Here is a 27,585-nt window from a genome sequence, read left to right as displayed (position 1 = left end):
ATGTCTGTAGGCCATATGTCTATATGTATATATCCATTGTATATGTAAGACTGATGTAGTATGATCATAATGAAGTGGGACTTGCATTACTGGTACTGCCTTCCATATTTTCACTGAAGTTTATCCTTTCTACTCAAATCAACTTTTCGTGTGTTCTTAAATAATGAGAATATTTGCAAAATATGTAGAATATCAACAACATGAATTCCCAAAAACTATGTTTTTAGGATCAGAGAGGTAAGGACTTGGAGACAGACGTTAAACAGACAAAACTGGTGTAGTTCCTAGATTTCTAAGAAGCAGCTCCCACTTGTATCAGCCAAAGATCTCTCCCTATTTCACTGAAAAAGTAATTTTCATGCAAAACACACCAGACATCACAGGATTCCAGTAGTTCCGGCCCATTTGTCTGCTGCTGCTAGGAAGTTGTTTACTCTTTTGTATCACTCTCTGCTGACGTCTGCTCACTGAACAATGTCATCAAATTTCCTGTTTTTTGGCTTGTGGAAAGTAGCTCCCCCACTTTATGCTCAGGCTTTGCTGTGTGGAGCCGGATGCACCCAGCAGACAGGATGTAGGGTTAAATGCAGCAGAGCTAAATAAATAAAGTAGGTGTTCAGTTGTGAACTGGAGCTGCCTACTTGCTGGGGGAATAAATCTGACAGTTCAAACACTGAGCAGTGATAAATTTTTTTTTTCAGGTTGTGGGGGTTTTTTAATGGCTTTTGGACTTTTTTTTCCATGAGTTTATGTTAGCAGCTTCCTGAAGCATCCTGAAATAGTTTCTAATGTGGTGCTGTGTGATGTATGTGTGAAAACACCTCTGTCAGGTATTCAGAGCATTCTGCTGCTGGTGCTGTAGTTCTGCAGGCAGAGGGGCTGCCAGCAATGTGTTTATCAATAACTCCTCAGCTGCCAGAGCAGCAGTCTGGTGCTGAGCCCAGGAGGGCTGACACCCTGCCAGCAGGCTGATCCCCTTATGTTTTTAGTTTGCTTGTCTTGTGGCCAGTGCCACAGGTTCATTAACTTGCACTTGGGCAAGCACCAGTGATTAGTAGAGCAGACATTTGTTCAGCAGGTCTCCAGACAAAATTTGGGGTGCTTTGATTGATAACACCAACGTTGTCATATTGGCCTCCTGTCATCCATAGCAAGAGCACCTATTGTTAGAAAACCCACCCAGCCTTTGTAAAATAGGGCATGTTGTGTGCTTTATAGTTCCTGAGTCTTGTGATCCCTTCTCTTCTGCAGGTCTATCATGCTTCAAGTGGTTCCCCCCAGCTCAGTGTTGCTCTATCTTGGAATTCTATTTTTCATGAAAACAATTCTTGTAAGGAATCTTCTAAGAGCCTTTATTAAAACAAAACAAAACAACACCCCCCAAAGAAATGAAAACAAACAACCCCCCCCAAACCAAACCAAACCCAACAATAACCCACTCCAAAACAAACCCCCCCCCCCCCCCCCAATGCAAGAAAAATAAAAATACCATGACATAGAACATATGGAGTTAACTTGCAGAGCACTGAAAAATGCAGGAGTATCTGATGGCAGGCAGAACTACAGGGTATGCTGGAGTGATTTATAGGAACTATCCCACCATTGGGGGCATTGAGTTTGTTTTTATTTTTTAAAGGTTTTTATTAAGGTACAGCCAGAACATTTTGCTTACTGCCTTTCTCTACTAAATTCAGTTTTGTTGCACTGTCTCACTGATGCTTGCAGTAACTGGAAATAGTCTGAATGTGTGAAGTACTGAGTGTGGAGCATGTGGGCTGTCACCTTACTGAAATGCTGAGTTCTTGTCATAATTTCTGACATCTTCATGCTTGGATCCCTGCAGAGACAAAAATGCTGTTTGCCTCAGAGTATCTTCTGTTATAATGAGAAAAGAATATAAGAGGGTTCCCTTGCAATACTAAGTTCCTGTTCTTGCAGCATCCTGCATCCATAATGGGGCCCATAGTCAGTATGTAGAGAAATGGACTGGATGCAGTACCCAGCCATGGGTACCTGTATGAATCTGCCTGACACCTCCAGGTGTGGGCTTGCATTTTGAATGGGCTTGTCTCAATAAAATCATACCAATGCCTAAACATGAACATTTTCCAAGACAGGCTGCCAGGTTGGATAAGATGTGGTTGACTTGCAGTTAAACCCTTGTGGTGCAAACCTTGCACTGTGCACAAATGAAAATAAAGTTGATCTAATCCCTGGTACAGACCTGCCCATAGTGCAGGACCCACATCAGTCACCTTCCGATTTGGAACAAGCACTGTCTGCTGAGGGAGGCTCAGGAAAGAAGCAGGAAAGGAGATGGCTGCAGACAATGAGTTCAGTGCCTAGGCAAAGGTAACTCTTCATCCAAACAACTGGCAGGGATTTCTAGATCTTTGTTTCTCCTCTGCCCTTCTTCCTCTCTGTGTATTCCCTGTTCCCTCCTCTCCGTGTTTTCTGAGATTCATCCTGTATCTTTGTGCCTCCCCATCAGATAACAGTGGTGGTGTTTGATTCTTTTGACCTCTGCCCCCCTTCCATTACTATTCTGTTTGCAGAACTGTCCCCTTAAATTTCTCCCATGCTCTTTTTGTTCCTCATCACAGTTCTGCCAAAGTCTGAACCTCTAATGTTGATATAGCCAACAAAAATAACCTTCAGGGTTACATTTCCTCCGTGGCAAAGGTGGACAAAGCTCCCAGTTGCCTGTGTGGACTGCAGGGCTGGATGCCCCCTGCATGACAGGGGAGAGGGCACCCCACGCTCTCTGCAGAGCTGTCTGCACATGGGCTCTGCCAGCGTGGGGGGCCCAGCAAGCCTAAGACAGTCTGTTCCTTATCCTGCAGTGCAAGAGGAGAGCTCAACAAATTCTGTCTCCAGGGCATCCTAGTACCAACCTTCTTCCTGGGGCCCTTGACAGGGACTGAGCCAAAGTGTTCAAAACCTGAGCCTCTGCCTCCTGCTCCTGGTTAAATTTATTCATAACTCGTCCTCATGGAGATTTATAAGTACAGGTGCAAGCTAAAACTCCTGAAAAGATGTCATTCATTTTATTTCTAACAAATAAATTCCAGATGTTTGCCTCTAACTCCCAGAGTGCTGATATGATCAGCTTGGGGCTCCAGTTGTTCAGTCTTGTGTTAGATGGCAGACCAGAGAGTGAAATGAATGAAACCATTGCCAGTGGTTTGCAGTCCAAGGGACACAAGTTTTTCTAACAAGATGAAACTGAGAGTTCCAGATGAGACTGGGAGAGTTGAGTTGAGAAAACAACTGGCTGGCACTGCAATGATGGAACAGTAGTAACTAGATTTAAAAGAAAATTAAAATAATCTTGTATGACAGAAAAGGTGGAAATAATGGAACATTTCAGAAAGAAAGTATGCTATAATGTACTGCAAAAAATAGGTCTATACTTATCATAAGGTGTTTCTTGCTGCAGACTCCGTGAAAAGCTTCTTATGTGGGAAACATTGATTTGCATAGTGCTGCTTGCAAAAGCTATAGCTTAAGTCTTAAAGTCAAACTTGGGGGAGAAAGTGCTTTTCTGTGACTGGCAGAGCGAAGAGATTATTCTTACTCTAGGAAAAAAAACCAGCAAGGCAGTCCAGTGGTAGTCCTGGTAATTCTATATGCTCTATGTGCCCTGCAGATTAGAAAAAAATAGAATGGCCTAAAAATACAGAGCAGAATTGCAAAGCAAAATCATCAGTTAAGCTGTTAAATTATCATAAACACTGGAAAAATTCTATCTTGAAGCTTGGTCTGAAGTAGAAATGTACTATGTGCAGTGTGAGTTGTGACACCCATGGCTTCATGTTTATAAGTATCAGAAAAATATTTTACTCAACATGGGCATGTTTCTCTTGGAAAAAATTTAAATTACTCTTAAATGTTGCAAGCAGTACTCATTTATGGTACAAACAAGCCATGCCTCCCTTCCTTCCTGAAGAGCAGATGGGCACCAATGGCAGGGCTGTGATATTTAAGAATAAAGAAGGGCATGAGACTGGAATACCACACACAGTTGGTTGGCAATGGATTTGTTGGATTTGTTGGATTTATCTGACAAAGGAACTCCCAGGTGATCAATTACTCAGCATTCAGGGCTAGCTGGGCAAAGGGAAGGACACAGGGAGTCACGATTTGTACAAGTGCCCTCCTCAGCTTTCTGTGGAACTCAGAAAAGGAGACGTGCAAGGACACAGAATCCGAGCAGCAAATGCACCACACAACCTCCTCCACTCGCAGGAAATTGTCCGTTGTGTCACAAAACCACTGCAAATCTTGCTTGTTCCATCTGGAAAGTATTTCTGGGTACAACCTCATAGTGTGGCCTGCAAATTTTGTTACTCTGTTTTGGAGGGGAACATGCTGTGAGTAATTTATCCAATGGAGTAGTGGTTTGATGCCACCTCTAATGTGTTCCTGCTGTTTCGCATAAGGGGTGGGTTTTTTTGTTGAAATATATTTGAAGGTTCTTCGCAAAATTAGATTACAGAATGTAACTGGATTAAATTATGTGTCTCACAGTATATTCTGAAGTCATCCAGAGTATGACATTGATTCAAATTAAGCAGTGAAGAAAACAATTAGAACTGTGGTGTTCCGTGGTAGGTGCTTAGACTGTATGTGGTAGTGGCTCATAGAGTTAGTCAAAATATATTCCTGCTGCAACCTATTACTAAAATTATAAAGTTCAACACTGAGCAGCACACCATTTGTTTTGTCTTTAGAGGATGAGGACAAAAGAGATGCAGAAAAAGCTTCTAACCACACAAATATGAATGTGGTAAGAACATTTGTCCTGGCTTAAAGGAACATGCAAACACATAAAACCAGTCAAATGAAATTTCCCAGCATTGAGAAAAGCTTCCATAATCAAGGACAATGTTCTCTCCTGCGTCTGTAGTAAGTTATTACAGCCTTATGCTCAATGTTCATAGAGGAAGAAAAAGAAATCAGGTGATATATCTGAGTAATAAGAGTAAATAATCTGACTCTTTCAAGAGTCAGATCTACATCATTCTTCAGTGAATTTATTGGTTTACTTTAATTTTTTAATTCTCAAAGCGACCTATAGTTTTACTGTAGCTTTATTTGAACTCTTAATATAAAAGTGAGTTTTCTGGTTTTTCCTTTCTGTTGCTTACATATGAGACATTAGACTTTATACTAAAAACTATTTACCTTTGATATCTAATTTATTTGTAATGGGTTATATTTACTGATTCACACAGGCTGTCTTTCCAATTAAACTGGTTTATAGAAATGCAGTATAATTTTTACACAAAGCAATAGTTTTGTTTTATTCTAGTTCTATGAATTTCCAGCTATGTTTTGTGTCCTAGAAGTCTGGCTGAGCTCAGAGTCAGGCCATGAAACTGCACTAAATTGCACATTTCATTAATAGAACTTTTCTGTTTGCTTTGGACGTTCTTCCTAGTATTTCGTAGCTTGGGGGAAAAGGCAAAAGAAAATAAATGAGTACAGTTGGTTTTTTACTCAGCTTTGCTGGAGATACAGAGGAGTTTCTCTTCTGCCTGTTGCAGGCAGGTCTGAGGAACTCTGAGTCCCTACAACTTGGTCATGCAGATACAGTGTCCATCCTCCCCAAGGGAGGACACTGAGGCTTGCAAATTAACATTTCCTGCTAAAATTTCTGGTAAAAGCTCCCAGCCAGAGCTATCAGCAGTCTGGATCACTGTCTGGGAAGAAGCACTTGGTGCAGGGGAGGAAGAAGGAAATGGTGACTGTGAACTTATTAATGGTGTCGCCAGACAGGACTTTAATGTCTATTTTCTCTTGTTTGTTCTTTGGCATAAAGCTTTTACACTCTCAATAGAAGGCCCAGGACTGCTTCATCCTTTCCTTGGAAAAAACAGCAAAGTGAGAAACATATTCTAGATAGTTGCAAAACAGATTAGACAGACTTGTTTAATGCCAGAATTCAGATCTCGAAGGAGATTGATTTTGGATAGAGGCCAGTTTTCTTTGCAGATAATTATGGGGCTTTTGCATAGGTGGACACTATTTCATTATTTAATGAGTAAGTGGAGCCTCTCTTGTTTCATAATGCTCCTTCTTTTAGTTCATGATGGTTATCCAAGTGGAATGAGGATGTCACTGCCTGACTGAAAGGTGCCATATGAAGCTCTGTTCCATGTGACAGAAGAGCCACCTGTGCACAGCTCCAGCGCTGGTTCCTATTGTAAAACATTTGTGCCACTCTCAGTTGCAATATCAGACCTTTTTAGATGAGACAGATAAATCTAGGTGTCAGTAAAATTGTGCAGAAAGTGATAGGCTCATCCTAATATTTGAGAAGTTGTTTTTGCTGCTCTAGTCTCAGCTCAGCTTGGCTCCAAATTTGCAGTCCTTGCAGGGAGGAGCAGAGAATCTGCTCATTTCAGAGGCAGCACATGGCGCTGGTGTTCAGACATGCCCTGTGGAAGGGCCCTCTCAAGGGTCTGAGGACTGGTAACCTGAGGAGTCTGATAAAGCTGCTGAAAAAAGATTTTCTGACACCTGCTCTCATTATAGGGAAGACAAGCACTGTTCTGTAATGCCTCTTCAAATGACACATGGAAAGTCCTAATGTGCTCGACCAAATGCACCTTTCAACCACTGCTGGCTGTGTGCTTATAATCCTTCATGGTTTATACAGCACTTATGCTAGGCAGGTTGCAGGTGAACACGTGTTTACATTAAAGATTTGTTCAGTGTTTTTGCATCTTCTATTCTTACCCCCCATTACTTTGCAAGTCTTTCAAACTTTGTGACTGCAGCAGCTCTCTGTGACAAAGCTTCACTGATGCCATACAACTTGTAAAAGTATTTGATGCAAGTATCTCCAGATGTTATCTCTCTTCCCTGGAAATCTCAAGGTTAAATCATTTATGTGAGGCTATTCAACATCCATAGATAATTATCTGGATAATTATGGCCCGTGTACTTAATTTGAGAAATGCTAACATGGTACCTGAATAGAGTATATTTGGACAGCAGGGCAGGATTTAATCTTAAGTGGATATTTGATACCCAGCTGGATTTGTTTCCTAGTTAAGGACTACAATGTCAGAGTGCTTTATGGGCTTCCTTGATGATGGGTTGTTTATTAAAGAGCTGCCTTGTGGCAGACTCCTGTGCTGAGGCCTTGCCTGCCACAGCTTTAATCCTGCTAAACTTTACTCAGAGTTAGGAACATATTGATTGCGTGTGCGTTTCTACGGAGAAAATCGTGCTGCTGGTACAAAATAATAATTTATTTTGTACCAGCAGCATCTCCTTTGGCAAATCCAGCAGTTCTTTTGTAAAGGAAGTGATAACTCATAGGCAGAAGATACAGAGATTGCTTTGTGTCAAAGATAATAGTATAATTACACAGATTTTTTCATTTAAATGAAATGAAATGGAGTGTGCCCGCTACAAATCCAGATAGAGTGAAATTATATTTACAAGAAAACTAGAATGAAAAGCTGCTTTGTTGCAATAAATTCTACTTAATTGCAGTTCTGATTGTAATGAAAATCCCACTTTATTAAAGACATGCAGAGTTAGGGGGATTGGCATAACTGTAAAAAGGTTCTACTCAAGGAAAAAAAACGTGATCCCATCCCAGGCGTGTGATATTTAACGAGCCCTGTGGGCTGGCAGAAGCAACTGTGTGTTACTGAAACAGAGTCAGGCAGAAAACCAGTGTCAGGTTTCAAACTACCCTGTAGGTCCTCAGGAATGAAGAGGCATCTGTATTAGAGGAAGCAGAGGAACTCCTCTGCCAGTGGAGTTCCTAGTGGTCCAAAGAAAGGGATGCCCAGGACTCTTAAACCTTTTTGTCTGTTTTCCTCCTTATCATAAAACCTGAAGTTAATGTGTTGGATTCGCTATAGCTGTGAAAAAGTAAAATTAACACTAAACCTGAGAGTGAAATAAAAGAATGTACTACTGTGAATTTCCTCAGATTTTTCTAAAAAGGCATCTTAAATATGCCTGCAGTCTCAAGTCTTCATTTGTTGGAGACAAGGTTCCCTATTTAGAAAAGGTTTGACTGCCAAGAACTCCTCTTGGTTTTCTCAAGTGTCAGTTGACAGTTCCACTCAGTCTGAGAAACATGTACTCAATAGACAAAAATACAGTTATGTTTTTTATCAGTATTGAGCATTTCTCCTTTGCTGTACTAGTCGTGGTCTCACTGACTTTGCATTTATTCTACCTGAAAAATCCCGTCTCAGAGGCAGCACCTTTGTTGTTGCTCAGAGCGGTTCCCAGGCGGGGTACTGGACAGAGCACAGGGGAGTTTGAGCATCCTGAAGGAGGGCAGAGCACACTTCTTGGACCCTAAAGAATTCTAGTGATGTCCAGCAGGTTCACAGACATCTGAGTGAGCTGTGTGAAGGTGTTGTGTGTGGCACATGGCTGGGAGAACAGGGAAGGAGGAGGAGAAGGCGGCAGCTTCATACTGACAGCATCCAGTGCTGGAGGACTAAACTGGCACATCCAGGATGCCCACTTGTGCAGAAGCTGGAGAGCTGTAAGATTGAGATAACAGATGGCAGCATAGAAAAAACTGCTATGGTCAGTAAACCCTGAACTGTGTTAACACACAAAAAACGTGTTACTAGTGACAATAAAAAAACAAGTTTATTCCTTAACAAATGGAGGTTTAGGACAAAACAGAGATCTTCTAGGAACCTTAGCACTGACTGAATTATGCTGGTTTGGGGCTGTACTCTCTTGCTTTGCTTGGTCTGTTTGTGATGATTGCAGTGTTGGTAGATCAAGCCATGAAAAGTTTGTCTGGCATAAAGTAGCTGGAAAACTTCCTGGTAGACTGGAACTTCCTTTTAGTCAGATGAGTCTGTTCAAATCCAGATGGTTCAAAGAAAACTGTCACTGAAATTCATATTCATAAGGAAAAAATGAAAACTGATAATGGAGTTCTGTTGTATTCTGATGCATCTGTAATCAGAATCTCTAAAATAAAACTAGTAAGTGGTATCCACCAGAAAAAAGAGAACTAGCTGATAGATAGGAAACAGATTAGCTCTCACTGCTATACTTCAGGATCTTGCAGAATCACAAGAAAGCAAGCAGTTTTTAATAATATTAAACAATAGAACTACTGTGCCATATTTAAGTCTCCAGAGTGCCGTGCAGTTCAACTGTTAAAATGCAGGCAGGAAGAATTTCCCTCAGGGCCAGAAGAATGTTGTATTTGTACTAAAGTGTCTGCTCAAGCGGGGGGATGGAAAGTCAGCCACAGCCTGCCTGTAAAATTAATACACCTGAGGCGACAGCAGACGAGTGAGAAGTTCCTTTCCTGTTAGACAAAGATGCTGGTAAAGCCAAAGGCTGCATTTATTTGTTTGGAGTTATGTGAACCCCGATATATTTAATGCTCTGATTTTGAACGTGTCTTGGCTGATGACCTGCAAGACTTACAGACCAATTTCTTCTCTGTTGACTTGGCTAGTCTTTGCATCTGAGTAGAAGTTACTGCTGCCAACAGATGAGAGAGGATAGCACACTGAAACTTTTACAGTAGTGCCGGCATATGAGGAGGGATTTGGTCCCCAGAGCTCAGTTACAGCTCTCCCAGCCAGTGGAATAACCAGAATTTTGTGAGCTGAGGGGAAAAAGGGAGAGGAAACAAGTCTCAGCCTTCTGGGAATTGCTAGGCACGCTGTTTTTATGTGGCTGCCGTTAAAGCATTTTGTGAGATAGAGTGTGGCTGGTCCTGGTTGCAAAGGGGAAAAGAGAGGAGTCTCAGAGTTGCTGGAGTACAAGGGAAGAGCTGCTGAAACTCAGCAAGTTGCAATATCCATCCAGGTGTGCAGTTCAGCTCCCCATGAGGTACCATCTCACAGAGGCAATCACAACCCTTACCTGCGCGTAAGCCCAGAGTACCAGGGATGCCTGACTTCACAGGACATTTGCTCTGAAGTGCAGAGTATTCTATCTGGCCCTTGAATTTTGTCAGAAACTAATAAGACATGGAATTAGGTGCTAGTGCCTTAAAGATGAGCACTTTCTTTTTTATTCATCTGAAGCAATTCAGTTTCTGCATGTTGCACATGCTGTTCCTGTTTGAACAGCTGAAAATGTTCATACAATTTTTTTTTTTTGCATTGATAAAGGCATCCATTTCTTCAACCTATGTATAGAAAACCATTATTATAGGGTTTAAAAAATTCTTCTAAAGTACAGGCTAGATCATTTAAGCTGCTGGTTTTCTCTTAGTGCAGGATATAACTACAGATGCTCCACAGCATGCCCTCACCACACAGAAATACTTGACTATAGTTTAGTGAGCAGCTCAGGGATTCAATATGGGGAGACCTCACAGCCTCCAGACAGAGTTCTGTGTGTATTTGGCCTGAATGGAGAAGTGCTTGCCAGCACTATCAGTCAGAAAGTAGGACCTTTATGAAGACCCCAGTGAACCATCTCAAATCTTAAGATTATGAAGACTTAAGGGCACTTTAAATTCTGTGCTGGTTGGTTAGAATAGGGTTTGGCAAAATGACAACCATGAGGCACAGACCAGTGTTAAGGTTATTCACATTTGTTTGGAGTGTATGATTCACATTTTTTCTCTTCTAAAGAGATATAGATGAAATTTCTTTTGCTAAAGAGAAATAGATGGAATTTCAAGCCCAGTGTACTTGTGCATAAAATACAGGTCTAAAAGGCGTCTTTGAATCAGATGCTGCAGCAAATATAACTTGCTGGATTTGAATGGTTTTTGATAGGAGGACTTGTTTCCATTCAACTTTGTTCTCACTGGACAGAAAAGTCAGTGTGGATTAATGAGTAAGTGGCTCTCTTTTTCTGACTTGGCTGATGTATTCCATCCCTTTTTGCTGTGTGATTCATTGAGAGTGAGGACTCTTGTGTAAGTGTATAGTGTGAGATTTGCGGAGTTGCTTTGCAGGAGTTGTATCTGCTTAGCTGAGAAACCTACAGTACTGCTGTGATTACCAAGATGTGACATAACTTGTTTGAATTATCACCAACACAGTTTTGAATTTCAGAAATAAGTGGGTGTTTCCCAGGTATCAAGCCTCATGGTATCAAGCCAGTATTACCAGTGCCTACTGCTGTAAGTTGGCCAGCAAGCAGGGGCACTGGATGCCCTGCTGAGGGGTACCAGGGCTCAGCACAAGGAGGGCTGGGGTTGTCTTTCTTCCCCAGTGCCTCAGTTCCTCTGAATGTCAAAATGAAACCAGCAACCTCCCTTTTTAAGTTTGGAGATCTGTGCAATTTTTCCACAGGCATGCTAAGTGATAATGACATTTATTTTCTAACTTCACTATCTATCAGGAGCTAAAAAAGTCCCCCAATTTGTCAGCCTGTTCTGTGTAAAAGTTCAGACCTTTACCAGTGGCAGGGACTGCTGGCTGGCTTTTCCTGCTGTCATTGTAGAACCTGACCACAGTGGGCCACTTGTCTGGGCCAGAGGCCGTCCAGGCCGTACCACAGTGCAGAGGATAACACAAGTCACTTTGGGACAGCATTGTTAATTATTCCCAGCCAAACAGAATGATTCACTTTTGCATGTGCTACACTTGCAATTTGATAACCAAACTTTCCTGTAAAGCATAAGGGGAGAACTTACAAGCAGTAGAAAGTTGGAGTTCTTGATTATGTCTGAAGTGTGCAAGAAGGCAGCAAGTGTGGTTTCCCAACAGCGTTGTTGCAGTTCTGTTCTAACTTGGCTTCACTTACTGCACTGAGGAAATACAGTGGGCAACCAGGCCAAACAAACAAACAAACAAATAAACAAATATAATAGTTGTTGGCATGTGTGGCAAGCTGAACATACAGCCAAAAATCAGCTGTGCCAGGGAGAACCCTGGTGGAGCTCGGATAGTCCTTGTGTTCAGTTCTGTGTGCCGGCACTCCTGTGATGCAGTCCCAGTCCCACCAGGGTGTAGATGTCCTGGGAGGCTTCCTCAGGACCTGGTTTAACACAAAAATGGCCCCCAGGCTGAGTAATGGAAGAGTTGCTGGATTTTGGGAGGAGTAAAAGTGTTGTTAGTTCATGGGGAATAAGAAAGTGAGTCCCATGTTTGGTTACATGCCCAGGGAGAAGGGCCAGCATCCTGATGTGAGAGCTCTGGCAAGTCATTACACTCAATAAAGATTTTATTCTCACAAAAACTGCAAGCTGTCAAAATTGTGTGTTGCTAATAATGTGGATTGAAGGCAAGAGTTGGGCTCTCAAGAGCTCATCTATGTAAAACAGGTTCAAAAATGGGTACTGAAACCTAAGAAACAGATTAAGAAAACAGAGGGTGTGTTACCTCATCTCTTACTATCTGCTGTATTGTTACATGGCAGCATAGTAGATAATTCTTCTAGGAATCAATTTAAAACAGGAAATAGATAAAAGGAAAACCATGCCAGAACAAGACATCAAGTGATTTGCAGGCCTTGTGATATAGATATAAATCTGTGTTGTTTTGTTGAGAGAGATGCATCAGTGAGAACACAATTTAGATTAATCTAAATGCTAGATTTTATCAAAGCAGTTAGTCAGGATGCTATATTACGAGTTCAGAGTCTATGACATTTGTCTACATCTTTTATGAAGCAGAAATAGAGAAAAAATATCAAGGGCTGGAGTAAATGGTTTCATCCAGGTTGAAGAGCAGTTTTGGTAAATTTTAATCACCTTTCAGAACTCATGTCTTTGTATTTTAGCAAAGAATAAACTGACTCTGTACAGCACAGGGCCTTTGAAGGCCAAGTTTACCTTTGTCCTTGAGTCTGTTGAGCAAAGGCAGAAACCTTGGACTCTTTGTTCTCTCTTATTCGCTGTTCAAACCGTTGTGGCCTCCAAACAACAGAAGAGCGAGCTGCACAGGGCCAGACTCCCACTTCATTTACACTCAAGTAAATCCAGTATATTTTCCTTGTATTTGATGGAATTGCTTTGGATTTCACTGGATTTGCTTACCAGGTTGGAATTCAGTCCGTGGACTATAAAATTCATTTTATGCTCTGAACAGTTGTGCCTGTTAGGAAGATCTGCTTGGACAGCATTTTACATTTCTTGCACTGATGCTGAGTTGGTAACAAAAGAGTGTTGTCAAGGTCTGCAAAGAAGACATGAACAGTGATGTTCAGTGTCTAGCAGAAAGCACATGGAAAATAGGAAGCTGAGTCTTAAGTCATTACATTTCCTTGGAGAAAGAAATAGGTAAATGAACAGGGATTGGATTAGTATTCATATACTTCAGAAAGTGATGGCTGTTACGATAAGTAAAGAAAAATGTGAGAGAACATGGAGAATTTCTTGCCCAGAAGTATGAGCTACAATGAGTCACAAAGCCTCTCTCTGTTGAGAAAAAGGAACCATGCTGGTATGACCTGGCACGACAAGATCCTGTACTTTGTCATGCCAGTTCGTAGGTAAATGTTTATTTCCCAGCTTTCAGCACCCAGGAAGATTTGGCTAAGGTTTCTGAGAAAGTATGTTATCATGCAGAATTCAAATTTCTGCAGCAAATAGAACCTGAGTTAATAAAAGTTTAAGGCTTGGTATAAATCTATCAGTTCACTTGAGCTTTTGTTTTCTGGGTGAGAAATCTATGCCTAAAATGGTAGGTTAAGAGAAAGGACTTTTTTCCTTTGTAAAATGAATCTCTGTTTTTCTTAGAATTATAAGAATTAAGTTTATGTTAACAGTCCTGTGGCTTCCAGCATATCTTGATAATGAAGACTGTTAATTCTTACTGTGATGAGTCAACTCTTGCAGATTCATGTAATGTCCCTAGTATATGTAGAAAATATAAGTATGTATTTTAAAATCAGATAAAAAATTTTAGTGATATCTTAAAACATTGATCTGAGGAAAATGATGACTTTTGCTGGCTGTATTCCATTAGGACCAGCAGTGAAGTCATATGTCTGATCACTGCAGTTATTTGTCATATATTACAAATGAGTCAGAGAGTCTGACTGCCCACTGAATGCAGATGTTGCCCTCCAGCAGCAGCTTCCGTCTGCAATCCATTCAGCAAAAGTTCGTGGCATCTCTCTGTTCAAGTGAGTGCAGGAAAGAGAAGCTGTGCTCACCTGGAAAGGCGAGAAGAGCAGCAGGAGCAGCAGTGCTGCCAGCTGCCCTTCAGGGAGAGGTACTGTCAGGAGGCTGTGCATGGAATAGTCAGAGTAGGAGTCATTCCTGTCCCCAGCACAGCTCCTGCTGTGACAGGAAGGGATGGAGCACTGTGCATGTCAGGGGAGCATTCCTGTTCCCCTGGGCACCAGCAGCTCCCCACCAGCCCCGCTCATTTGTGGGCAGGGCTGCAGCAGCTGCTCTGCCGAGTGTTGCCTTGGGCTACACAGGGCTCTGCTTTCAAACATCCTACAAAAACTTCAGCAGAGAGGTGTCTTAAGAAAATCAGCCTCCAGAAGGAACACATTTGCACCTCCATAGCAAGAATATTGCATGGAAATTAATAGCCAAAGGATTTTTTGGGAGCTGATTCTGCCCAAAATTTTAGGTGTGCTCTCCTAATAATTACTATTGCCTAATGGGTAATAGTAAGAGATATTTTGGAGAAAGCCAGGATACACCACTTCAAGAAAATAGAAGACCTACAGTCTGCATGCATCTGTCCCTGTCACCAGCCAGGCAATTTATCACCAAAGGGAGCATGTGAATCAAAGTGGCTTTATGTCCACCCTTTATTCCTTTCTGCATTTATTCATTGAGCAAGTTCATCTGATGTTTTTCTAGCTGTAGGAAGAAAGAAAAAACAATCCAGCAGTGATGAACAGACCACTCCTGTAGATTCTGTTCTGGTAAAATATGAAGAATGACTCATAGAAAGCACTTGACCAGGTTACATCGGGTCAACACTGAGTTTGTTGTACTTTAATCAGATCAGTCACAGTTGTGTAGGTCTGTGTTTTTAAAGCTTATTTCCCTTGTTTTTATTTACCCAACATTCACTTTTCTCAGGGCATTGGAAACATGGACTATTTCTATGAGCAATTTCAATGTTTGCAATGCAGCTGCTACAACACAGGGATCATTTCTGGCGAGTGCTGAGCTGCTCACAGCAGTCAGTGGATGACCTTTCCCATTGACAGCTGTCAATCCCTTATGGCTTATGCCATTGCCTTGGGATGAATCCCACTTTGTGACAGGGCCAGGGCTGGTTCCACAGGACAGAAAATACAGTATTCAAATAAGAAAGGCGAATTTGAGGGGAAGTAAGTGCTACCAGCAGTAGTTCAGGGATCAGAGAATGTAAAATGGCTGCAGTTGCTGTGTGTGCGTTCGAAGAGCCGCAGTCACACACGCTGCACTTACAGATTTTGCGTCAGCAGCTCTTTGGCAACAGACCCAGCTCTATCACAGGCAATTCCAGGAACCCACAACTAGTTCTACCTCTGTCTTCTCAGACACTCTTGTCAATCTGTGCCTGCCTGGAAGGCTGTCACATGCCCAAGTTGTCTGCCAGTCTGAAAATGTACTTGAGTTTTTTGACTAGGAAAGAAATTCCAAGGAAGAAGTAGAAGAGGTTAAGAGTAAATAAAGATGTGTTTGTGCAGTTACTGTACATGTGAGCTTTGACCGATTTGGTTTTGTTATAAGCTTGCAGCATCAGAAGTATTTTTAAAGCTCATTTAGTTCAACAATAGCTGAGAGTTGAGTGTTTCTGCTAATCCTTGCTGAAGCCTTGATTTTTGACACAATACTTAATCAGCATGTTACTTCTCAGTGCTACCTGCAGCACACAAAAAGTTTAAATGATTAATCAAGTTATTCAAACAGATTTTAACAGGATTAAGAATTAACTGGAGTTCACCAAAATTTTCCAGCTGAGATGCAGACCAAGCCTTTGATTCTACTCAGGACAGCAAGTTAATGTGTAACAAGACAGGTTATTTTATCTGGTCACTTCTTGTGACTTAGGCCTGAATGGTGCACAGACAGGTATTTTCATTGCAGCAATAGCCACAGATTTCTGGCAGAAAAGTGGTTTTCAGGCTCAGTCCTTTAAATACTTCAATGGCTATTCATTCATAAACTTCTTAAAAGAAAGAAGCATCTGAAAAGCAGTAACTGGCAATACTGCATTTATCTCATTTGTTAAAATCTACCTTGGACCAGGACTGATAGTCCAAGGGTATGCTGCCGTGGTAGATGGGATTTTGCATCGCCCCTGATGCCAGAGAAGTTCAGCTCTGGATCTGAACCTGCAGCTCAGGCCATTGTCCAGTGACATGGAACACTTGCTGTTTTATGCTGGCAGGTGGAGTGTACAAAATGTCCAAGGTTTGATTTGTAGTACAGTTCTGGACAGAGAAGTAAGTGTGAGAAGGTATATTTTAGGTATCTTCTACTCAATTGACATGCTCTCTCCATGCCCTTCAGGTATTTCTGCTGAGTAGTTACTACTGTTAGTTCTGCAAAACCAGTAACACTGGTGCAAAGAGCTGGATTCTCTCCTGCTATGTGTGTTATCAGCACAAGTCTTTGCTTTTTGTAGTGCAGATTTTGAATAATTGGATGATGTACCACAGGAGACTGAAGCAGCTTGAGTTTTCCAACTGAAGAGAGTATTTTGATCTCAAAATCAAAAAAAGAGAAATGACTGGAATGTATTTAAACTAAGCCAATCTGACCAGTATGACTGAGTAAATCTGAAACCCCTCCATGTCATTTTAACATTAGCTCTTAAAGGCCCACTTAAGCAAGACAGGCGAACACTGGCTCCTGGCATGCTTTTGTAGGCACTATGTTGCCATTTTTCCTTGACTTGTGTTCGTTGCTTATTTAATGTGGCAGTAATGACTTCCAAGTTGATAAATAAATAAAATCCCAAATGACATACTCTTAGGGCTGAGCAATGGAGCATTAAGGTCACAGAAAGAGTAGAGCGTGCAGTTCTAAAAGATTTTTCTGTGGGATGTGCTGATGATTCTTTAAAACTGCCTATTGGAAAAAATTATAGGTTGCAAAGCCATAAATCTGATTTTCAAGTGGGGTTTTAATTTTGAAAAAGAACAATGTAAAAATGCCACCTTTGTGGTCAATAGCCCCATTCTTTTAGCATTTCAGTTCAGAGGTGTCTTACATTTACTACATTGCAAAGATTATTTTCTTCTAGTTTCTTACTCCAATTACTTCTGAAGAGTCTATGTGACTCCATGGACCAATGGTTGGACTTTGTTTCCTATTTTAAATGGGGAACATTGTTATTCCTGCTTTTTAGTTTTTATTTCTGGTACAAGGGGTGAAAAATATTTAAGTACATCGAAAGTGCTGATGCTTGCCTGATGGGAATGCTCAAAGGACCAAACCTGTGTAATCCTATTAGAGTGTCCCTCTGTATTTATGTGTTCAACTCCTTTAGAAGTAGTTTCATACCAGTTGAAGAGTCATTCATGTGGAACTTTGATTAATGATAGAAAAGAGAAGCAGTTGCGATAAACAGCACTTGTGGTCATTGCCCTCCTTCCCACAAAGGGACCACTGAGGGGGGGGATCCTGGCTCGGTTACACAGAATCACTAGGTTGGAAGAGACCTTTAAGATCACTGAGTCCAAAGAATATAAAAACAACCCAGGAGGACAGCTGTCCTGAGGACAGGCCGTCTTCCCACTAAAGACTGAGGCACTACTTCTACTTCTACTTCCTCCCTAAGCTTGGCCACCAGTAAATGGAGATCATTCACCTGTTCAGGTTCTTCTGGCAGGCTTCTTCTGCAGTGCCCCTGGTACCACTGATAAGCTCAAACACTCTGCACACGAAGGGGTCTGGACAGATGCATCTTCCTTTTCGGAGGGTTCCATTTGGTTACACACACTTGTACTAACTGCAGCTATTGGGTAAAAACCATTACTAATGAAAAAAACCCAAACCCAACCAACCAACAAAAACACAATGAACAACCACCTAAAATCCCCACTAGCAGGAGGAAGCCTGGCACCCTGCCCGTGTGAGCTGCCATGCCACGCTCCCGTTTGCACGCTCCGCGTCACCTCTTTGATCACCCGCCCTGCCCCGAGTGGCCACTGAGGTCCTGCATCCCAAACTGGACTGTGTTACTTGGACAGGATCTAGTGTGGGGATCACTGACGTGTCAAAAGCATGACGTATGGCAGTGTCCTTGCAGGGATTTTCAAACAGAGCTGCGTGCTGAGTACATGCTTCATCCCAACACATTCCTGAGTTCTGGAACCTTCCCTGGAGGGGCTGGGTGGGCAGCAGGGAATGCAGCAAAATGCTCTTGAAGAAATGAAATCAGTGGTTTTCTGTAGCACCCTTGGGCACCTGTTACATGTGAAATCTGGGCACCTGTTGCATTTGAAATTCTAAGAATGGTGTATTTTTGCATTTCTCCCGGAGCTTTAATGCTTTTTTGGACTTTAAAAGAAGCCATTTTTAAACATTTCTGTGTTTTGCAGAACAGCTGGAGTGATACAGAGGACACAGAAAAATAACAATCTGTCTCCCAGACTTTCATGACTAATCTGTTAGTTTACATTTAAAATAACAATAAAAAATTACTTGAAGACTAGCTTGTTATTTCTAATTGTTAATGCAGCTTAGCATATTAATTTTCAAAACCTGAATAAGACCTTCATGAAGATGCAGCCTTATAATGATAGCAATATAGCCCCCAGATAATGGTAGATAATAGAGATAACAGATAATTTTTCTTCTTCCTGAGGTATTATTCATTAATAAGTTCCCTTTTTATTTCTTCTAGGCACCAGTAACAGATGTGCAGTTTGGCCCTATGAGACTTCATCAAGATCAACTTCAGGTAACATAGCAGTTCAAACTGAAGTCTTGATTTCTAAAATATCAGATGTTAGCACATAACATTTTGTCTATGTGATATCCTAAAAACTCTGCCTGTTTTCTCCAACCATCTCTCAGCTCATAAAAATAGAGCTATCTATTTTTTCTGCTGTCAGTTACCTTGTAACCAATCTGGTTTGTGCCTCATTTTATATTTTACTGGTAGTCAAAATCAAAATCTCATCAAACTGATACCAAGCCAACCAAAGTTGCAATATCATTACAAAAGATATGAAGTGAGCTTGGCAAAACATATGTTTTTAATTATTCATTACTGACTTACAATAATTAATACTCTTTTATCCCTTCATTAATAAAGGGTTTATATAATTTGTCCTCTTTGCCTGGGATGGTCATAAGGTTTGGAGATACATGAGTCTTTTGGAACTTCCTTTGGAAATTCTCCCATATCCCAAGGCATGCTGAACCATTAATTATCCAAGATGTTCCTCAGTCAGTAATTGCAAAACTCCTCAGTAGGAGGAGCAATGTGGACCAAATAATTTGAAAATGTCTGTCTTAAGAACTGCAGTTGGACATCATCTTGAGCCATTGTTAGAACAGTAATATAATCAAAAGTCAGATCTTAGGACATCCCCATCCAGCTGTTCCCCAAAATCAGAATAGTCCCTGAGTATTTCTGCCACCTGTATTGTTTTTAATGATTGTATCACTTTTGTCCAGTTGTAGACCACTTTGAATTGCTACTGATTTATCCTGGTAATATAGCTGGCAGGTGTGAAAGAAGAGGGTAGGCAACATCACATTTTTGCAAGAGTCAGTCATACAACTCAGGTTTCTGACTTTCTGTGCTATTGTTGAAACCCATTCTTCCCCTCTTAAGGAGTATTCTAGATTAATTTCACCAAATATAACCCAAACTATGACATGTTTTTGCAAACAGTTTTGCAGGTTGCTATAAAAGGAACCTGAACTGAATGTGTGCAAAATCCTTCATTCTTACAAAAATATGCAGTACATGGAAATGTTAAGATTTACTGGTAGACATTTCACCAGCCTGGTCCAAAGTGTAACAGCACTGGAGTTCCTAAAATCACGCAGAAGATAAGCAGCAGTGGGATGTGATGTGAGTTACACATGCTTCACTTTGCCTGACCAAAAGATATCTGAGTGTGGTTTGAGTCAACTACAGAAAGATTGGTGTCTTGGGTCAACAGAACAATGGCTTAATTACCCATCTTTCCCAAACGGCTGCATGTGCTGAGCCATCCCCAAAATCAACACAACATAGGTCTATAGATCAACATAGATCAACATATATCTGCCATGCTGTATCCTTTCAGGCAAGAGAAGTTTTCTTCTGCAAAACATTATCCTGATGCAAAGCACAATCACAGCAGTGAATCTTCCTTACCAGACTTTGTTCATCTTCTGTACTGTATTAAATCCCAGAATTGGAAATACATTTTAAAGGAATTGGGCCTTATCATACTTTTAGTCTGTAGGCATTGTGTTGATTTTAAAAAGGCTTAGGAGATTAGTTACTGGCAATTACACGGCAAGTTAGGACAGAACAAGTAGTGGCTCACAGGTCTGACCTCCAGTTCTGGATTTTAGCTATGATAATCTCCTTCTGTGATATAAATCCCATGGCAGGCTTTGTGTAGGAGTCACACAAGGACATACTCCATATACATTGGCACTGCTTATGATTCCAGTCTGCCATGAGTTCCTTTTGACCAGCCTCTCCAGAATTTCTGGAAACCCCACAGAGTGGGCAGCATTCAGTACTTTGGGGAATCAGGATGAGATGGAAAAGAAAGCAGACTTTTTGTCATGCCATTGAAGCAGCATTAAATACTGATTCACATGAGATGAGCTGTGGTTGTGGGTTTTTTGTTTTGTTTTTGTTTGGTTTTCTGTTTGGTTTGGTTGGGGTTGTTTGTTTGTTTGTTTGTTTTAATTTTCATTTGTTTTCTCCTTTTCCGGAATATGATCCTGGCAAGAAAAATAAACCCCAAGAAAAAGGTTGCATGTGAGACAGTTTCAGAGAAGTGGACTCGCTGTTGGTTCGTGCACACTGTCTGAAACACAGGCAATTTGTCTCAGCTGATTGCCTAAGCTTGCTTTGTAGATAATGATGAGAGAGACAGTTCCAAAACTTGTTCTTCCCATGTGGATTACATGGCTCTGGCAGACTGTTTCACCCACTTGAAACACCCCTGTATACAGACAACTATAAAAAAACCAGTGGTCTGTAGAAAGCAATTCTATTAAAAACAATGGATTAAGCCTCAAAAGTGGCTTTAAAAAACATGTTAAGAACAGGGAAAAGTCACAGAATCTACTGTAGGTGTAAGATTTGTTTGTGATGATGCACTGCCTGTCTTCACCTCAGGTACTTTTAGTGTTTGCTGAGGAAGACGAGCAGAGTAACGGGTTCCGCTGGGCGTGTGACAAGGCTGGATTTCGATGTCACATTGCCAGGACTCCTCAGTCTGCACTAGAATGTTTTCTAGACAAACACCATGACATTATCATCATTGACCATAGACATTCCAGATACTTCGATGCAGAAGCATTATGCAGGTAAGCACAGTTTCAGTGTAATTCGTAACAACACAGTTAACACATCACCAAAGTTTTTTTGCTTTTATATGATGTTTTTATAAACTCTATCCAGCATTGATGTTTTTGGTTTTAGACAGTTGTGCACTGGCAGCATCAAATACTGTTAGTTCAGTGCTTTACATCTGATAGCAGCAGCATTTTTAGTTGTATCCTAGGGTCTGTGATTTCCACCTGTCTTGGAGCCACCATACAAATTTGTTGTCATAATGAACTGTTGGGTATTTTTTTGGTTTTCCTTTGTTGTTTGGTTGTTTAGGTTTTTTTCAAATATCTGGTTCCTTGTTTTCCCACTAAATCAACTGCAAAGATAGCAAGTGCCACCAAGCAGCTTAATTAATTCATTCACTTTAATTATGTTCTAATTTTTTTCAGTGTCACCTCCTTATGAATAATTCCCAATGCAAACAGGCAGTGTTTGGTGTGCACGTTTCCATATCTACAACATTTGAAAATACATTATGAAGAGCAAAATTGCATACAGATTCCAAAAAAAAATTTTAGAAACTGCTGTAAAGTATGAAAAAAAGGAGGAAAGGATTTGCCTTTGTGAGTCTCTCTACAAAGAGATGACAGGCAGCAGTGCCTTGCTCCTGTGACTTCGCCTTGGGAATGTGTCTAGACTGAAAAGCCTTTGGGGTGGGGTGGCAGGGTCAGAGTGTGTGCCCTGGGGGACTGTGGTGGGGAAAAGGCCCTTCTTGCTGAACTGAGGGAAATAGATAAGATTTTTGTCACACCAAGACTAGGTAGCAGGCTGTTCCTCTTGTTCCATTTTTACCAATCCATCCCAGAATTCAATAAAATGCACCTTAAATGAGTGAGACCAAGCCCTTCAAGCAAGTCCATTATATGCTGTTTCACAGAGGATATTTTTTGCTATTCCCCCACCGACAGTACTTGAGTTATAGATTCATCTATGTTCATGGAGTCTCAGATATAATTTATTGTCCTTAGCAGCAGGCTCAGGATTGACTTTTGTTTTGTTGTTAAATGATTTAAAAGAGATATTTTAAGAAAAGTGCCGTCTGAAGGTTCTGTAAATGTGAACTTAAAAAGAATTTAAATGGTTTGCTTTTTATTTAAAGGTCTATCAGAACAACGAAAGCCTCAGAAAATACAGTCATTATTTGTGTAGTACAAAGGTAAATACTCATATCTTTACTTTCACCTGTGATCAAAACTGTAAATCTTACCATTGTAAAAGTAAACACTACATTAAATAACCTGAATTAGAACTTCCTACTGTGCTAATAATAATGTGCTGTACTAGCGTTTTACTGTCCTTGACCATAGGCTTGGGACAGAAATTGATTTTTTAATTTCTGGGTTTTTACTAAAGAATCTCACTTTGAGTTTTGTTTTGGGTTCCTCCTTGCACTCCCCCCCATCACTGCAGGCTTTCAGAGTATGTTTCAAACAACTTCTTCAACATCCTGTACAAAACTATCTTGAGATCTGTGTTTTGAATTTGCCTTTCAATATGATTAATCTCAGCAAAAACCAGAGATATGCTGAGTTTGAGAAGCAATATAGAACAATTTGATCAGTACAAAGCATCGTCTGACTACAGAAGTTTTAAAAGAGATTATGACATCTCAGTAAAGTACTACATATGCTATTTCCTTCCCCGTCCTTTGAAAATGCTACTTATAAAATAATGTAAAAATAATAAAAAAAAAGAAATCTGTATATTTAATGAAAGGCAATAACTGGAAGATAATTTCCTCAAAGTATAATTTGGGAATGGCCATTTCTCAGAACATGTTAATTCTGAAAACCAGTTCTGAGGTGTTGAAATTTCCCATTAAAAATACACTACCGTCTCTACCAAAAAATGACACTAATTAAACATTTCAAAATCCAAAACTTCCTGCATAAATAAAAGCCATTGTGCCATCTGCTAAACATGACCAGCATCAATCTGCTCATTGACAGAAACTTCACATAATGGCCTTTCTTCGGGATTCCAGCCATGTATGTATTTATGTATGTTGAAGGTTCTTTTAACAATTAGTATATCCAGATTATTCAGATTCTTCATTTGAGAATGTGTCCCAAATGTGACTTACTAGAAGGCAGTGGGTAGGCAAGACTAGAAAATCCATCTTCATTCAGGCATCTTGAGTTGCCCCATCTAAGATTTGGTACATTCAGGTAACAAGTAATTTCTTAAAACTTTGGCTGTGCAGACTTTCAGGTGCATTTCTGACTAATGCCAGCATAAACAACAAGGATCCAGTACAGAAAAAGTCCAGTGATCTAGCTCATTTATTGGTTTCCTTGAAGCATTGAAGTTTTTTTGATGTAAGCAGCTCATTTACATGTATGAAAAAAAACCAAAACATTTTGGCTTATCCATGCCAAAGAGGAAAGCTTATAAAAAGTACAAAAGATATGTTTTATTCCTATATCCTGTAAGGATGCAGCTGTATTAGCCTCAGTGTGACGTCTGGGGTACAAGTAGATGAATGGATTGTGAAATTTGGTCCAAGTTAATTACAAAAATAATCTCTGATTTATCCTCCTTTTTTCAAAGGCACACTGATCGTGAAGAGTCATCAATATTGCCCTTGATCACTGCTGGCTTCACAAGGGTATGTGCTATACTTGGCTGGCTTGCTCTGACTTCTCAAAATTGTCATGCAAGAAGCTCTCCAGAAGTTTGGCTGTCAGTCACCATTTGTATCAGTGCTCCAACCTGCAGATCTTTTTTGTGCTGCTCATTCTTCTATGTCCCAGTTCTGAACGTTGACATGACACTCCTGGGGATATAAGAAGTGGATCTGAGACTTCTCTACTTCATACATTTATTTCAGATTAAATACATGATCCTTTCCTTAAAAAGTTGACATTGACAAATTGATTAGTGGCTGTGGCAGAGCCAGAGAGCAGCTTGCAATGAACAACAGAATGTGCTGTGGGAAATGTCTTCTATCAAATGCCAATTCCCATTGTAAACAGGCTTCACACACTGTCAAGTGCTATTAGCTATTGTTTGGAGGCACCTGAGAAGTATTGCATTGAATCTGTTCCTTGGCAACTATTCCAGCTGAGCAGAAAAGGTGCTCATTAGTGCATCAGTTAAGTGGTACCTTATTGCCTTCAGACAAGAATGGGTCTGATTTACAGCACGATTCCAAAGACTTGGTTGCGTGCTCACCAGGTTTTTGCTGTCCCATCACATTCCATTTGCACCCATTTGCTTATTTCTAGTAAAGTCCCAATCCAGGAAATGCCACGGCCTGAAGACAATGGCATTTATATGAACAGAGTCTTTCCAGTGGGCACATAAGTAATTCAGTACAGGGTCTGAATTATTTATGGATCAGAGCCTTGGAGATGGGGCTAATGGCAAAGCACAGAAAAATTTGTTTAGCAGCTTTGATTGTGGTGGCTTACCTGTGATAATCAATCCTCCCACCCAAACTATGTCTGTGGGAGTTTAGTGTGAACAAAGATTTAACATTCAGGCTCATACCTGGTAAATCTGATGTGTTTTTTAAAAAGTGAAAGGTACTGAGATCATTGCTATAAAAGCCCCAAAGTCAATAAAGGTATATTTCACAGGAAATTTTATTTTCATCTATCTAGACAATTTGGGATATTAGCAATTGGAAACTCATAATAATTTCAAATTTCAACTACTTGAGACCCAACAATTTTTTCACTGTTGTTTTAAATAAGTAGCATGAAAGCTAAAAGTAGATTTTTAAAAAACACATTGATCCCACTGACAATCACAGAGAATGAACAGGTTGGTTGAACCTCATTGCCATGAGGATCTGTCACCTTTTCAAAATGCACTAACTTGAAAAGTTTTGCCAGTACCAAAAAATACTCTTCTCTCATCGCTCGAGTCCCAGCATGTTAATTTTTGACAAATCTATTCCTTTTCTGGTTCTTTAGCAAGCAAAAGAAATCAGAGCTACAAATCCTTGCAGATAGGAATCTGTTTTAATGAAATATTTCTAACCTTTTATTTGCAGAGATACATAGAAAATTCTAGTAGGATGGCCTGTTACAATGAGTTGATTCAGCTGAAATTTGGACAGGTGCAGGCACAATTCAAACTAAGGTAATTTTACCAAAAATACTATCAACAAAGCATTTCCAATTTAGCCAAATCCTTAATAGAGTATTTATTTTAATGGGCAGTAGTTAATTATAGAATGTCAGTTACTTGAAGAAAATACATTAATTATTAAACTACAACATTATTTCGTATGGAGTTGTAATACTTTATTATCATATATAAAAAAATTTAAGTTCAAAAAAAATTTTGAATGCCTTTTTCTTTTTTCTCCAGGGCATGTAATTCATTATTTACAGCATTAGAGAAAAGTCAAGAAGCCATTGAGATCACAAGTGAAGACCATGTAATACAGGTTTGTTCCAGTCATAAGTACAGAAAATTGGTCTGTATTTTGTTTTGTCTATGGTTACACTTAGTCTTTCTTGAAGCACAAGAATCTAATCCAAATTTATGGTTCTAAAAGATTGAAGTGAGTTTGGCTGTAGAATAGAATTTTCCCCATTTAAAGTGTTTGGCGTAAGTCAAATAAATTTTAAGGGAGACTGTTGTTTCTGAATGAATAAGGATTCACTCTCTTGTTTCTATGTTTTGTATTGATTCTTTATCTCAATTATTCATTCCTTCTCTAGATCAAAAATGAATGCAGCCACTGGCTTATGTGCATTCTTTTCCAAAAATGTTGTATGTTAATTTGATGCTCTTTAAAATCTAATGGGTATTCTATTCAAATAATTGCACTTTTTTTTCCCCTAAAATCTGATACTGTTTTATGTATCAGAATTTTTGGGTCAACTGTTTTTGAATGCATTCCTCTTTCAGAAATTTCTTTAAGACAGGGAAAAGAAATTTTGCTTAGTTCTGCAGTTCTGAAAACCATCATCTTTTTAAAGGGGTTAGTTCCATCTCTAGCTATGAAGCAGTGATGAGTGACTTTATTATCAGTAAAGAGCTTGAGTCTAAGCCTCTGGGGATTATAACATACATACAAATTGTACCTTCTTGAGCAAAATCTTGACAATGGCAACTTCATTGAAGGATATGCCTTCATCCCTTTTACAAAAATAACAGAACACGTGCTGAAGTTGTTTTAAATACATTTTTTCAGGCCAATTTTTTTCATGTCCCTCTGCTGACAGCCCCAGAGTATGAGAGGAGAGACATTTGCAGAAATTCTGGAGCTTCAGCAGGCACAGCTTTTGCACAGGGAGGGGAAGGAAGGGGTTCCTTTGGGAAGGAGCTCTTAGTGGAGAATCATTAGAAGTAGAGAGGCACCTTTTCCTTTCTCTCATATTAAAACACTGTATGTTGTAAAGGCATTCAGATGCTGCTTTGACAGGACTGTGCCTGTAACTCAGCGAGTGAGAGAGCCGTGGAGGGCTGGGCTGTCAGTACCAACCTCCAGTGTTATTGGGCAGGGGCCAAAACCTGCACTGAAATGCAACATTCACTTCAGAGAGAAGCCTGCTTTATTAAATCCCACTTCTTTCACTCTGCTCGGCTGAGCTTTGCCTGGACAGGGGAATAGTGATGGTTGGCCCTTACACAGAATAAGATGATGAATTTGCCAATAGATATGGGTGATATTCCTATGGTATTCCACCATCCAGTTTGTGATTTTTAGGAACACTGAGGTAGGTTTGAGGTTTATTGGTTTGGGAACTGACAGAGCCCATTTTTGAGGAATTTATGTTGTCTGTCTAAACTCTGTGGATATGTGGTACTCAGCTGTTAGCATAATTTCCCCCTCTTTGCTGACTTGCACACACTCCAGCATGGAAATTCCTGGTCTGCTTCACAAAGAAAAAATGTGAACATCTCTCTCAGGAATAGTACATGCAGACATTTATGTCAGGCTGGGAAAGAGATCTCCTGGTTAAGCAAACAAAACAAGGGATTCTGTTGTGCTTTAAGTATACTGTTGAATGGATATTTGTTTGGTTTTTTATTTCACAGTATGTCAACCCTGCTTTTGAAACAATGATGGGCTATCAAAGAGGTGAACTAATAGAAAAAGAATTAACAGAAGTGCCTATATATGAAAAAAAAGCTGATTTCCTAGATACTATTAATTCCTGCATAAAGATAGGAAAGGTGAGTAATGGCATTGTATGACTTCTATTTGCTACCTGTAAAAGTT

General features: G+C 40.2%; 1 protein-coding gene across 5 annotated transcripts in view; it reads left to right on the top strand.

Moving 5' to 3' along the window:
- PDE8A (phosphodiesterase 8A) overlaps window positions 1-27,585 on the top strand; it is a 138,959-nt gene that overhangs the window by 88,509 nt on the left and 22,865 nt on the right. For all 5 annotated transcript variants that reach the window (XM_063412092.1, XM_063412094.1, XM_063412095.1 and 2 more), the window contains 7 exons: window positions 18,732-18,788; window positions 21,186-21,376; window positions 22,501-22,557; window positions 23,952-24,009; window positions 25,402-25,490; window positions 25,722-25,800; window positions 27,402-27,539. In XM_063412092.1, the coding sequence (XP_063268162.1) occupies window positions 18,732-18,788; window positions 21,186-21,376; window positions 22,501-22,557; window positions 23,952-24,009; window positions 25,402-25,490; window positions 25,722-25,800; window positions 27,402-27,539 (669 nt within the window). The remainder of the gene's footprint in view (window positions 1-18,731; window positions 18,789-21,185; window positions 21,377-22,500; window positions 22,558-23,951; window positions 24,010-25,401; window positions 25,491-25,721; window positions 25,801-27,401; window positions 27,540-27,585) is intronic.

This window comes from Prinia subflava, chromosome 15 (assembly GCF_021018805.1).
Source record: "Prinia subflava isolate CZ2003 ecotype Zambia chromosome 15, Cam_Psub_1.2, whole genome shotgun sequence".
Taxonomy (NCBI): domain Eukaryota; kingdom Metazoa; phylum Chordata; class Aves; order Passeriformes; family Cisticolidae; genus Prinia; species Prinia subflava.
This window is presented reverse-complemented; position numbering and strand designations above follow the sequence as displayed.